The sequence below is a fragment of the Entelurus aequoreus genome, linkage group LG02, assembly GCF_033978785.1.
Source record: "Entelurus aequoreus isolate RoL-2023_Sb linkage group LG02, RoL_Eaeq_v1.1, whole genome shotgun sequence".
Lineage (NCBI taxonomy): Eukaryota > Metazoa > Chordata > Actinopteri > Syngnathiformes > Syngnathidae > Entelurus > Entelurus aequoreus.
Genome location: NC_084732.1, coordinates 68,924,298 through 68,938,269, shown reverse-complemented (window position 1 = coordinate 68,938,269; position 13,972 = coordinate 68,924,298). Strand labels below are relative to the sequence as shown.

At 38.0% G+C, this 13,972-nt stretch overlaps 1 protein-coding gene across 3 annotated transcripts; it reads right to left on the bottom strand.

Annotated features, from left to right (window-relative positions):
* Positions 1-206: 206 nt before the first annotated feature.
* terb2 (telomere repeat binding bouquet formation protein 2) lies at positions 207-9,669 on the bottom strand. Of its 3 annotated transcripts, none has more exons than XM_062068866.1 (7): positions 9,499-9,669; positions 9,236-9,317; positions 9,029-9,168; positions 2,470-2,531; positions 829-872; positions 683-747; positions 207-589 (listed from the first exon to the last, which is right to left on the bottom strand). In XM_062068866.1, the coding sequence occupies exons 1-7, from the start codon at positions 9,560-9,562 to the stop codon at positions 480-482; spliced, it is 567 nt and encodes a 188-aa protein (XP_061924850.1). In that variant the 5' UTR covers positions 9,563-9,669; the 3' UTR covers positions 207-479. The 3 variants fall into 3 exon arrangements, with proteins under 3 accessions (XP_061924850.1, XP_061924860.1, XP_061924870.1); XM_062068876.1 differs by having other exon boundaries at positions 683-744; XM_062068886.1 differs by having other exon boundaries at positions 9,236-9,293.
* Between the last annotated feature and the right edge of the window lie 4,303 nt (positions 9,670-13,972).

Genomic DNA, 13,972 nt, shown 5'->3' with positions numbered 1-13,972 from the left:
AAAACAACAACATTTTTTTAAACGTTTTATGCCCTTCAAAAACTTGTGGACTTGTATATCCTGTTTGGCTTTGAAGGTAATTCAAATTGAATGTCCCACAGGATTAAATGTTGGTTTTGTCTGCAAGCGCATCCCACACGTAAGTGAGTAAAAGAAATATGCCCAAGTTACAGTGACAGAAAAAATACTATTTATTAACCACCACCATGAATCAATAAATGAAAAACACAAAACAAGAAAAGTAGAGTTATCCTTGTCACATTTTTATATATTAAATATGTACCCACTTTGTATAACAAAATACAGTCTGCTGACACCTTCATAAACAAAGACAATTTCATTAATGAATCAATTACTTTCAAAAATACTTTAGTTAACTACTACTAATTACTTAACTAGTAATAATAAATGATTAAATCAAAGTGGCTAAAGTAATAATATTGATTTACTAGTACATTATAATAAATATAAATAATAGATTACAAATAGTGTCTTGTCAGTGCGTTACACTGAGTGCAACGGAAATCACTGGGGTGATAGTAATGCAGCTCACGTGAACATTTTTGCTGGTTGTCCATGCTGATGAATCCTTAAGTGAAAATAGAGGACACATTATTAGATAAATATAGACTTTGCCAGTCCGAAAAGAGTGAAAAAAAAGTGTTAATGATAAATGTTTTACCTGGGAGAATGTTATTAAGAGGATCCTCACAACACAGTGCTGATGCAATTAATGGTTCAGTCCTGCTGGAAGGAAAGGAACTACAGTATATACTGTATATATTTTTAATCCAGTGTGTTTTGTTTTACAGTCATATGCAAACACACCTGTCAATGCCACACATTGCTTCTGCCCGGTCGGTAAAACTTTCCTGACAACACAGTGAGGCAGACAACAGTAACTAGTGATTGGCTGTTAATAGGTTAAAATAGGGATGTGCTGATCAATTGGCCATCGATCGTTATTGACCAATTTTTGTGAAAAAGTATGTGATTGGCCGCAGCCCGTTAATGCCTTTTAATGCCAATCATAGGCGTCGATCCTCTCTGGCTGACAAGTGGCTAGAAGCTAATTAGGGATCTCCACAAACAATGTGAAGCAGCTACCCTTAACTAATAATAATCACCTCCATTGTGGCAAATAACTGAATTACTTAGCATCTTAATTATCATTATCAAGTATTACTCTCACTGGAGGTCGAGGCTAAACATGTTTAAAACACTGAAAGAAAGTCAGGAAAGAGGCATGCTCATAGCTTAGCGCGCCGCTAAGCTAGCTTTAAGTAACGTATTTTTCGGATTATAAATCGCTCCGGAGTATAAATCGCACCGGCCGAAAATGCATTAAAGAAGGAAAAAAACATATATAAGTTGCACTAGAGTTTTTTGGGAAAATGTATTTGATAAAATCCAACACCAAGAAAAGTCATTTGAAAGGCAATTTAAAATAAATAAAGAATAGTGAACAACAGACTGAATAAGTGTACGTTATATGACACATAAATAACAAAATGAGAACTTGCCTGGTATGTTAACGTAACATATTATGGTAAGAGTCATTCAAATAACTATAACATATAGAACATGCTATACGTTTACCAAACAATCTGTCACTCCTAATCGCTAAATCCGATGAAATCTTCTTCCTCTGTGTTGCTTCTAAACAACTCTGCCAACTCCAAAGGTAGACAATGTGCTACTTCCTCTTCTATCTTATTTGATATTTTACGGCAATGTGTTAATAATTTCACACATAAGTCGCTCCAGAGTATAAATCGCACCCCCGGCCAAACTATGAAAAAAACTGCAATTTATCATCCAAAAAATACGGTACTTAATAAACACTAAGAAGTGTAGACGGAACCACATTGCAGCAGAAACTAAGCATCGATTAACAGGAAAATAATTAGTAGATTAATAAGAGTATAAAAAGAGAATATTATAATAATAGTTGTTGGTGTGTCAGCATTGTCACAGTTAGTACAAGACATGTAAGAGGAGGATCGGATCGACCCATACATTTGTGGTGTCGATATTAAGGGCAGTGTCAGTGGTATATGATCCATACTGAATCATAAGATCGATATTTTTATTTTCTCAAAAATAACCTCTTTTTGTTTTTGTTAATGTATACAAATTAATTCTCTGGACACAGGATGGCAAAACCAAAGGGTTTAGCAGATAGTAGTTGTTGCTTTTGTTTAGTTGTTGTGTACTATTGAATTTGTTATGCTCAAGCAATTGTATGTAATGAAAGAAAAATAAGGAACTTGTTAAAATATTGTGTTGATATTGTTAAATGTTCAATAGCACTCACAATAAATAAATATAAAAATGTATAGGTAATATGTGATTGGTATCGGCCGATCTCTCTCATGTATGATCGGTATCAGAACTGGCTGCATAAAACCTTAATCAGAACATACCGAGTTAAAACACACTGTCTTCATTATGTGTCATCAATCATACCCGTGCGCCTGGCTGGTCCTCTTCACACTCCCAAATAAACCTCCCAATCACGTTTCTCACTGCTGAAGTTACAATCAAAGAATACATGATTACTTACAGTATAGGTAGTATATTCATGTATTATTTAAAGAAGTTATTGTGCTTGTCCTTAGGTGTGAATTTAAGTGTGACTGCATTTTTGTAGTGGTTGGCAGTGATCCAAATATCATCAATATCAATGTCTGTATCAGCATCAGCTCAACACCAGCATGATTGGAATGAGATGGATACTTCCTAGTTATCGTCTATGTTTTACGCTTTGTTATTCCTGTGTTTTTTTTGTATTGTTGCATTGTTGTTAGTTATATTTATAACTGAGTGAAAAAAGCCAAATAATTTAAAGAATTAATTTATGCTTTTGTTTTGTTTCATTCCACTCCTTATTTTATTTTTCTCAAACAATGTCATGTAATGAAAGGCAACAAGGTATTAATTGTATCAATGTTTCTAATGTTGTTTTACATTGTTCTAGTAATTTATTTTTGTTAATTAACAAAAAAAATATTTGTACCTAAAATATTGTTCCTGTTGTAATTCTAACCATGATAAACAAATAAAAGGGAATGTCTAAATCACAACAATTTCAGGTAAAAAATGTACACATCGGCAATACTGGCCATGTGTTACTTGGTACTAGATCAATAAAAAAGTTGACAGTATTCATGCACTTCTGTACTTGCACTTAGTCTTATGAGTGCCTCAGTGTGCTTACACTGAGAATGATAAAAAATGCAATCCATCCATTTTCTACCGCTTGTCCCTTTCGGGGTGGCGGGGGGCTGGAGCCTATCCCAGCTGTTACAGCTGCACTCGGGCGGAAAGCGGGGTACACCCTGGACTAGTCTCCGCCTCATCGCAGGGCCAACACAGATAGACAACCATTCATAATCACATTCACACACTAGGGCCAATTTAGTGTTGTTAATCAGCCTATACCCAGGTGCATGTCAGCAGCGTTAGGAAATTACGTTAAAAACGTAATTAATTAGTTAATCGTTACATTCCTCAAAAAGTAATTGATTTACTAACGGAATTATTCTTTAATTGATGTAATTAATTACCAGGGAAAGTTATTATTGTTTACTTTTTTTTTACGTTCATATATCTGATGTATGCAGTTGAGAGATGTTTCATGAGAGAAGAGTGCGTGAGTGTGTCCCTTTAAGCTCAGTATTGGTAGCCTGCGGACTGGAAGGAGATTGTTGACAGCAGCGCCTGTGGAATGTTTTCACTGATAGTTAATTAAGTTATTTAACGTGCGTCAATGGCTGTGTCCCTCTTTTTTTCCACAAACCGTGTAATGTAGGATTATTTTTGTTGATGATTGTCACATTATTGAATGTTCATTATTTCCGCGTAGTAGTAGCGCGCGCACGCGAGTGTGCATTCAGTGGCTGCCGCTTGGACTAGTAAAGATTTACTTTCTTAGGTGAACTTGCTGTGATTGTAAAGCTGGACGTTGCACACAAAAACATCCAACAGTGGCGAGTGTGCAGTGATCTACCTTAACCACCCTCAATCATCGCCATCTTGGCTACACAGCAAAAAAGGGAGAACTTAACTGAAACCCACTACTACCGACCACGCAGTCTGATAGTTTATATATCAATGATGAAATCTTAACATTGCAACACATGCCAATACGGCCGGGTTAACTTATAAAGTGCAATTTTAAATTTCCCGGGAAACTTCCGGTTGAAAACGTCTAGATATGATGACGTTTGCGCGTGGCGTCAATGGTTGAAGCGGAAGTATTGGGACACATTGTATCCCAATACAAATTCCACAGTATTCTGGACATCTGTGTTGGTGAATCTTTTGCAATTTGTTTAATGAACAATGGAGACAGCAAAGAAGAAAGCTGTAGGTGGGATCGGTGTATTAGCGGCTGGCTACAGCAACACAACCAGGAGGACTTTGAGTTGGATAGCAGACGCGCTATCCGACACTAGCCGCCGACCGCATCGATGATCAGGTGAAGTCCTTCGTCGCGCCGTCGATTGCTGGAACGCAGGTGAGCACGGGTGTTGATGAGCAGATGAGGGCTGGCGTAGGTGGATAGCTAATGTTTTTAGCATAGCTCTGTGAGGTCCCGTAGCTAAGTTAGCTTCAATGGCGTCGTTAGCAACAGCATTGTTAAGCTTCGCCAGGCTGGAAAGGATTAACCGTGTAGTTACAAGTCCAGGGTTTAAAAGTATTGTTGATCTTCTGTCTATCCTTCCAGTTAGGGGCTTATTTCTTTTGTTTCTATCTGCAGTTAAGCCCGATGCTATCACGTTAGCTCCGAAGCTAAAGTCCTTCACCGATGTATTGTCATAGAGATAAAAGTCACTGTGAATGTCCATTTCGTTCTCGACTCTCATTTTCAAGAGGATATAGTATCCGAGGTGGTTTAAAATACAAATCCGTGATCCACAATAGAAAAAGGAGAAAGTGTGGAATCCAATGAGCCCTTGTACCTAAGTTACGGTCAGAGCGAAAAAAGATACGTCCTGCACTGCACTCTAGTCCTTCACTCTCACGTGCCTCATCCACGAATCTTTCATCCTCGCTCAAATTAATGGGGTAATCGTCGCTTTCTCGGTCCGAATCGCTCTCGCTGCTGGTGTAAACAATGGGGAAATGTGAGGAGCCCTTCAACCTGTGACGTCACGCTACTTCCGGTACAGGCAAGGCTTTTTTAATCAGCGACCAAAAGTTGCGAACTTTATCGTCGATGTTCTCTACTAAATCCTTTCAGCAAAAATATGGCAATATCGTGAAATCATCAAGTATGACACATAGAATGGATCTGCTATCCCCGTTAAATAAGAACATTTCATTTCAGTAGGCATTTCAGTTAAATGGTTGCAGTTCACAATTAAAAAGAAAAGAAGATTTAGAAGAAACCGATAAATATTGCAATTGTCATTTCAGGTAAGTGTGCAAAGAGTGTAGCCAATTTGGGACAGCACTACACTAAATTTACGCTCTAAGGAACTCTGTACACAGAATCAGAATCAGAATCACAATCAGAATCAGAATAGTTTTATTGCCATTGTTTGAGAACGGGTTCACAAGCTAGGAATTTTTCTTGGTGCAAACGTGCGACATAAAACGTGTACATAGGGTTGCGCGATATAGACGATACATGATATAATTGATAGAAATTTGACCGATGATAGAACTTTTAATACTATTGTTTTATCGTGAAAAAGCCTGTTGATGACACATTCTGTGTCTTGCAAATTTGACAGCGACAAGCGAACAAAGGCGTCCTCAATGCAATATAGCGTCCTTGCTAGCAGCTAATGCTCCTCCACAGGTCAGCTTCTAAATCACTAATCCTCGCTTTCACAGCACATATCATTATCACAGGAGGACTAGAGGACATTTAATAGCTGAACATGCTGCACTGCACACCGTAGGAGGATACAAGAAGGCAAAGCTAACTGCAACAGAAACAGAGGAGAATGGATCAATACAAATTTAGATAGTATAGTATCAGTATATGGTCAATATTACAGTAATTAGATCAATATTCCTTGTAATCACAAAATTGTTTTTGTTATCGTTTAAAAACTCACAAATAAGACAAACTAGTATTTGCTTTTGTTGGGTTACTTTGCACTATTGACTTAATAGTGAATATTGTATCTAATAAAATAAAATAAGGAAATGATTCAAATATTTATATTGTTATACAGCCATCCTGTTTTTGTCAGAATATAGTTGTAAAAAATGTTGTCATTTAATGACCCTCAACATTTTAAGTATAAACACTGGTATGACCAATACTGCCACAATAATTAATTACTATTGGATCAATACACAAATATGTAGTATCGCCCAAAACTAATGTAAAGTATCCCCCCAAAAAACCTAAGAATAAGTGGTTATTACATTCTAACAGAAGCGAAGATAGAACCATGATACAACAGAAAGTAACCAAACATAAATTAGTAAGTAGATTATTAATAGTTTACCACAATAAATACCACAAAAATCAGCAACTAATTTAGGGACTTTTGTAAGCCTTTTTAAAATGGTTCTATAATTATTTATATGCCAAACCATATATTGTGATATATATCATTAGTGCAGGAGGCTGCAATAAATATTGCAATGAACAGTTTATATAGGCCTATATTTAGGCCCATCCCTACGTATACATAGTATAAATGGCGGTTCTAGAAACGGGCCACATGGGCAATTGCTCAGGGCTGCATTAACCAGGGGGCGCCGCAAAAATGGGGGCAAAAAATAATAAAATTTATTTTTGCTGATCACGTCAAGATGAGTGTGTCAGATGGGCACTCTCTACAGGCGTCGTAAAATGTGATAAGATTTAAATCAAAATAAGATAATACAAATTGGTAGCTAATGGTGCGTTCCATTTACGTTGGAAATTGGAAGTCAGAGCTGGGTATTAAAGTACCACACTAGGTGTGGTGAAATTACTCTCTGCATTTGACCCATACCCTTGTTCCACCCCGTGGGAGGAGAGGGGAGCAGTGAGCAGCAGCGGTGGTCGCGCTCGGGAATCATTTTGGTTATTTAACCCCCAATTCCAACCCTTGATGCTGAGTGCCAAGCAGGGAGGTAATGGGTCCCATTTTTATAGTCTTTGGTATGACTCAGCCGGGGTTTGAACCCACGACCTACCGATCTCAGGGCAGACACTGAGCAGGTTCAAAATATGACGTCACAGCCGAGTTGTGAACGTTCCAGTTTCGAGTTCGTAAATCTAGATGGCCATATTAACGAAAGCTATTTTTGTGGATTTGTCTGAATGTAAACAAATTATGGGAAAATATACTCTTTCTGCAACCTTCAAACACCGTGAATGAAGAGGAAAACACAGACGCTATAGCTAGCAATGTAGAACGTATATAACACATAAGAAAAATGGTCTACTCAGCAGTAACGTTACCATACATAAACGTCCAACAATACATCATACATCGCTGATTTAGTGTGAAAAAAATTAGGATCGGAAGTACATTCATAACGGATATTATAGAAGCTTAGAATATTGTTCAGGACAGCCATCTTTGAAACCACGTCGACGACTTTTTGAGAAGCAAATCCGACTTCGAGGGGCGTTCCAGTTGAAATTTCCGACTAGGCACACGGAAATTCCGACTTCCCAGTACAAATGGAACGCACCATAATGCTGTGCCGCTACTGCATAGTATACTTATATACTCTCTGTAGAATTCCGCTGATAAAGGTTTAAGTCCTCCCGTGACCCTAATGTCAAGCGGCATAGAAAATTGGATGCATGGATTAGTTACAACTATGTCTGGGTGATATATCGAAAATACTCGATATATCGCTGGTTTGTCTCTGTGCAATATAGAAAATGACTATATCGTGATATTCGAGTATACGTTCTCACGCAGTTGCTTTTAGCTGCGGGCATTACACTACATGCGTTTCTCACTCTTTCTTGTCTCTCCTTCTCACAGAGACATAAAACAAGTGCACCTTCTTACATACTTCACATACTGTCGCGCGTGCAACGTCATACGCCCTCGCCGAGCAGACAGGTAGCGGCATGGGTAAAGTTAGCTGTGGTGCTAGCGAAGTGGTGCGAGTGGTAATACGAGAGAAAGAAGGTGTGAATCTGGTAACAAATGAAGGAAGAATTCATTCCCAAGAAAAACAGCACGGGGTCCACAGTCTGGCGGTGGTTTGGCCTCAAGTGGGAATATGTTGAACAGACAACCGTAATATGTAAAGTATGCGGCAAAAGCGTTGCTACAAAAAGTAGCACCACTGCTAATTTGTAGCATCATTTGAAAAGTCACCCGCTAGAGAATGAAGAGTGCTTGAAACTCCGCATGTCAACATCTAGTTCGGTGCCACACCCACAAAATGCAGAAGCAACCATTTCAACACCGTATGAAAAAAATAGTCAACAACAGGAGATGACGTCCGCAGGAACCTACCACATAGCGAAGGACATACACTATTTGATTTCCTATTATCCAGCTCATTTTTATTTGACAGTTATTGAAATATCTTGTGTGACATCATGCACAAAAGTGCACTTTATTTGTTTAAAACTATTGTAGTGGCGTTCTGTACAAAAAGTGTACTTTAATTTAGTGTTGTTTTGATATGTCATCTTAGTGACATCATGCACAAAAGTGCACTCATAGCTTGTTTTAAAATGTCTCTGACAATCTTGCACTTTCTGTTTTGGAAATGACATGAATGTTTGTGCCACTGCTTAATAACTGTTTAATAAATACACTTTTGATAAATTGACTTAGTTGTGATTTCCCCCTCTGCATGAAAGTTTAAAATGAACATATATTAATGCAGTATGAACAAGAATGTTTTAATGTAGACACATAGAATCATCATACTGCTGTGACTATATGCATCAAGTGTTCATTCAAGGCTAAGGCAAAATGTCGAGATATATATCGTGTATCGTGACATATGGCCTAAAAATATCGAGATATTAATAAAAGGCCATGTCGCCCAGCCCTAGTTACACCATGATATAAAATAGTACAAACTTTCTCACCATCCTGCACTGGGACAGGAGGCAGCACATAGTGACCGATGCTGACCGACTTTATACTCTTTCGCTTCTGACATGCGTTCAGGAAAAAGCTGTGAAAAACAGTAACCTTCTCCCACAGGTAAGCCTCACTCCTAAAAATCCTGATGGAAAATTTAAACAAAATACAGTTAAGAAAGGACATTATTTATCATTTGTTGTGTTTCTCACCTGAGTGTATCAGGGTGTGTAGCATCCTCACTGAAAAGATAGTCTGCTGTTCTCCACCCTGTAAGTATTCCACACTCCAATACTGCAAGGCAAATTGTGTTATAAGGTATATTTTTACTTAGTTTAAACGTGTTCTGGAATATACAATATACTATTTTTTAAGAGGGAACGTTGCATAACACAGTTAACATAATGCTAGCTAGCTTAATAGTACTGTGTGAACACATATTAAACAGGTAGCTTACTTAAACCACAACACTTACGCCAGAATTCGCGAAAAGTTGGTGACACACTGTCCGAAAACCAAGCCTTCTTATTTGCGAACATCTCTACAAAGACCTCCTTCTGTTTAAAACATTTTTGTTCTCGTCAACAAAGCAATATTTTGCCCTGACTCTGCCGCTTCACCATTGGCACCTGACCTGAATGCCTCAGACGCCTTCACTTGCTTCGGAAAATGTCGTAGTTTTGACGACTCTATTAAACTTTGCGTTTAGACACATTATTATCACATATTTCTGTGTTAAAGCTATTTTTCCTTCCAATATGTTGCTGGATTTGTAAACATTTTTCTGAACATAATTTTTTTCTACAAATAAACTCATTGGTATAAAGTAGATGCTAAAATATGTGTTTGTCCAACAATAACACCTGCATTTGGAAGTAAATTAACTAATTAAATTAGTCATATGATTTTCTATACTGTTTATGTATTTAATTAATGTATTGATTGATTGATTGATTGATTGATTGATTGATTGATTGATTGATTGATTGATTGATTGATTGATTGATTGATTGATTGATTTTATTCATGTATTTTATTTATGTATGTTATTGCCATGATGCTAAAGAAAAAGTTTATGTGGTTGCCAAGCACCTTTAAAATATAAATGAGTTACATTAGAAGTACCGTGGCAGGGATTATAAAAACATAATCCCAAACTGAAACTATTTTACACTGCATGAAATAAACGTGAACTACTGAAAACAAGTAAACAAAAAGATAGTTTTAACTGTTGAAATGTGCACTTGCTAATACAACAGTAGTATCTGCAGTACTACGTTTTACCGCTAGATGGTAGGATTTCACAAGGCAATTCTCGGGTTCAATGGAGCACCATCCTTGTGCACAACAAAGGGTTTGAGGTGTGAAAATGAACCTTGTTACCTCAGCATCACCGTCTGCCTTCATCTAAACCTAGGAACTTGCATTAAGCCATAATTAGCTCATATCAAACCGGTGAAAAAGGCATCTTAATTGACGATGGTGCACATTTAGCTGGAGGTTACAGCTGCCAGAGCGATAAAACATTCATTGCAAGCTATTATGTTGCCAAATAGCACTTGTTCACAACAACATCAACAGGGCATTGAAGTTCCAGAACATCAACACTGGGGTTGTGTGCAGGTCAGGTGCATATCTATAACACCAAAGCTCACATTGCCTCCTCCACATCCACCCCAGTAATATCATGTGTTTTATAACAGCGCCAGCCTAGTAAAGAAGATATTGCAATGTCGGATGTGTTGCCAGGATGCGTCTGATCTAAGTGATGTGCTTGTGAAGGTACAGCGCAATGTTCTCATTCCGTAAGCGTTACAGGATGTTTTCGCAATTGAGTTCCTCCACAGTGCACACGGCGTGTATACAATGAGGGGTCAAAGGGGCGCAAAGCAGCAATAACTCTGTTGCCTAGACAACATGGAAGCCACACCCTGTGTTTTTCCCAACTCCCTCCTACCCATCATGTTATTTTCAGTGTGCTCTTAGAAGAGAGCGTGGTTATTAAGCACTCCCTCTATGTGAATTGAGTCGATCGTACAATATGTATAAATCCCCACCGATTGCTATTCATAAACAAAGCATTAGAATCACCCATTCCATTATATTGGTAAATGAAATATTGATGCTTTGACATGCAGTGTAGAAACAACATATTGATTAAATATTGTTATACAATATTGTTCTTTTACAGATGGAAGATGTGAACTGTTGGTATTAAACAACGCAAGCAATTTGAATTTCAAAAATACATTATCAGCCAAAATGCCTTCATTGTTATTAATCCAACTCTTTTCTATGACACTAACCTTCTCTCTGAGGATATATCCAGCAGTAATTCATATATCTCACTTGTCTAAAAAATGGTTTTCTTCATTGTCTGCTGCTGATTTTATCCACTAAGATTTCCTTCCCACTGGAGTGAGAAAATGTGCTGTTGGTTGAACTGGCCCATCCATCCTATGTTTGTCATGTAGCCTAGATTACTGCTGTGTTACTGTCCGTGTGATGGTGATTTTCATCTTTAAACAAATCGGCAGATTCTCAACTGGCCACATTTACCAAATATATATATTGTGCTATTTGAATTAGAACTATACCAGCAAATGTAAAAAAATGTTATACAAATATTTATACAAATCATGAAATTGCATGTATTATTAGTGGGCGTGTTGCATGTCATCCAGTAGACTAAATTTCAGTACAATTGATAACAAAGTGTATAAACAAAGTGTATTGACCTGTAGCCACAGGTCATGTGGTTGTTTCCCTGTGGTCTGTGTTTATTTCCGGTTTAGCGCTCCTATTTTTGTAGGAAATTTCTTTGTGTGTCGTCCTGCAGTGACTTGACCACGGAGTGCCGTACTCCACACCTGCCTTTGTTTTGCGATTAGCGTTCCCACTTGCTGCGAATGCTAACCAAAGTTCTTTCGTGTTGGTGGATACTGGATAATTGCTAAGTGTTGCGTTAATGCTAAATGTTTGCATTGCGTTGCTAACTGCATACTAGCCTGCACAGCTTTCCCTGTGCTTCTTGTGCGCTCCCTGCTGCACAACTCCTTGTGTTTTTGCCTTTGTTAAGAATAAAAAAAAACATTATTATGTGTTCGTCGCCTCCTGTCTCTGCATCTTGAGGTCAAGAACTCCGCTACAGTGCCAGGACGGGACAACCCTATTTAAATGAGGATTTTACGTGTGCTACACGTGTTGTGCCTATGGAGACATTAATTTCCCTTCACAATAATGACATTATATGCTCCAGCAATCCAACATTTGCTGTTCCGTTATGTTGTGCAATATGCAGCACACACCACCCTTGTTGACGAAATATAATTACGATCCAAACAACAGATCCCACGCCGAAGCTTAGTTGCACTTTGGGAGGCTTCGCTGCAGTGATTATGCGTCTGAAATGATCCAAAAATGCATGTAAGTATATACATGAAAATGTATGTTGCAAGTTTTTTCATATGAGAGCTATATTATAGGGGACATTTGCTTTTATCAGCTTTCAGCTTTATTTTGTATTTATTTATTTGTCCATTCTTAACATGTACATAAGAACTGAAATTACATTTTCGGCACAATCCCACGGGACCGCCAACGGATCAGCCACTTAGGGCGCTCCTACATTTAAAACTCTTCTTTGTGATGTACAGTATATGTATTGGATATGCTATGACAGAAATTGTGCATACATTTTACTGAAGTCACATTATTAACCTGTTTTTTGAGGTTGTCTGCAAGATGTCCACGTTCCTAGATTGCAAATGAAACCACGCCCACCCTCTACAAAAACCTAAATGTATCATTTGAAAATATGTATCTTGAAGTTGCCACCTCTATTTTGGACACGGTCAAAATTAAACTGCATTCAAAATATATAGATTCACCCGGTCACAACATCACAACACGAGGTACACATCACAGGCTCCAATTGATACAGACCTGCATAAAAAAAGTTACTGCCAGCAGCATTTATGTAACTGTGTGTCGCACGTCCGTGTTATTGTGTGCATATTATCATCATGATTAGATGAAAATAATACTTTATCTCACCTTTTCCTTGAAGCCTCCTCAAACCAAATCGTAATGTTGCTGCCTTTTTCTGTCAGAGTTCGGTGGTTAATCTAATTTTGTCGTTGCCCCAATGCTGTGGACAAATAAACATGGAAGAATTAATTTAATGTATTTATTTTATAGATATAGAGCAGGCTGGAGGGCATGAAATGAGAAGGACTATACAGAAAGCCTCAGCTGTGTATGTTCAGCAGAGGGTGAGAAGGCTTTTCGACACAAAGGAGCCTGATCTACTAAAGGTTTGCATGTACTAAAACACCTGCAAACTTGATAGCACACGCAAAGCTGATCTACTAAACTCATGTAAAGAGGGTTGTGTCTCTTAAATGTCAATCGAGGAGGTGGTCTGAGAAGTAAAAGAATAGCGACATTCCAAATGTTGTCAATATTTACTGTTTTATCGTTTATATTGATATTGTAAATCCCACATTCTTTATTTTCATATACATTCTTGTCCAATTCAGTTAAAAAAATTTAAAATTCCACTCCGTTTTTAACATTCTATCAGACATTACTGTGTTTTTGTGTTCCTGAAAAAAAGGGACCAAAGCACACATATACTGTATACATGTATTTACTCCATACATTTATTACATAAATAGACCCCTGTTTAGACCAGTTGACCTGCCGCTTTTAAGTCCAAATCTGCCCAGCTTCCAGGTGTACACCAGTATACCAGTTGGCCATGGATCATTTCTGGCGACGCACCTGTCTGGAAGCAGCGCTAACTGTCCCAAGTCGTGACCCGGGGTGGACCACACCTCTATGTATCAGTGGTGACGTCTCTGCGTTGTTGGCCTGTCTACATGGAAGAAGATCCCCAAACGACCCTCTGCTGGCTTTCTGATGGACTGGATTCTCACATCATCATG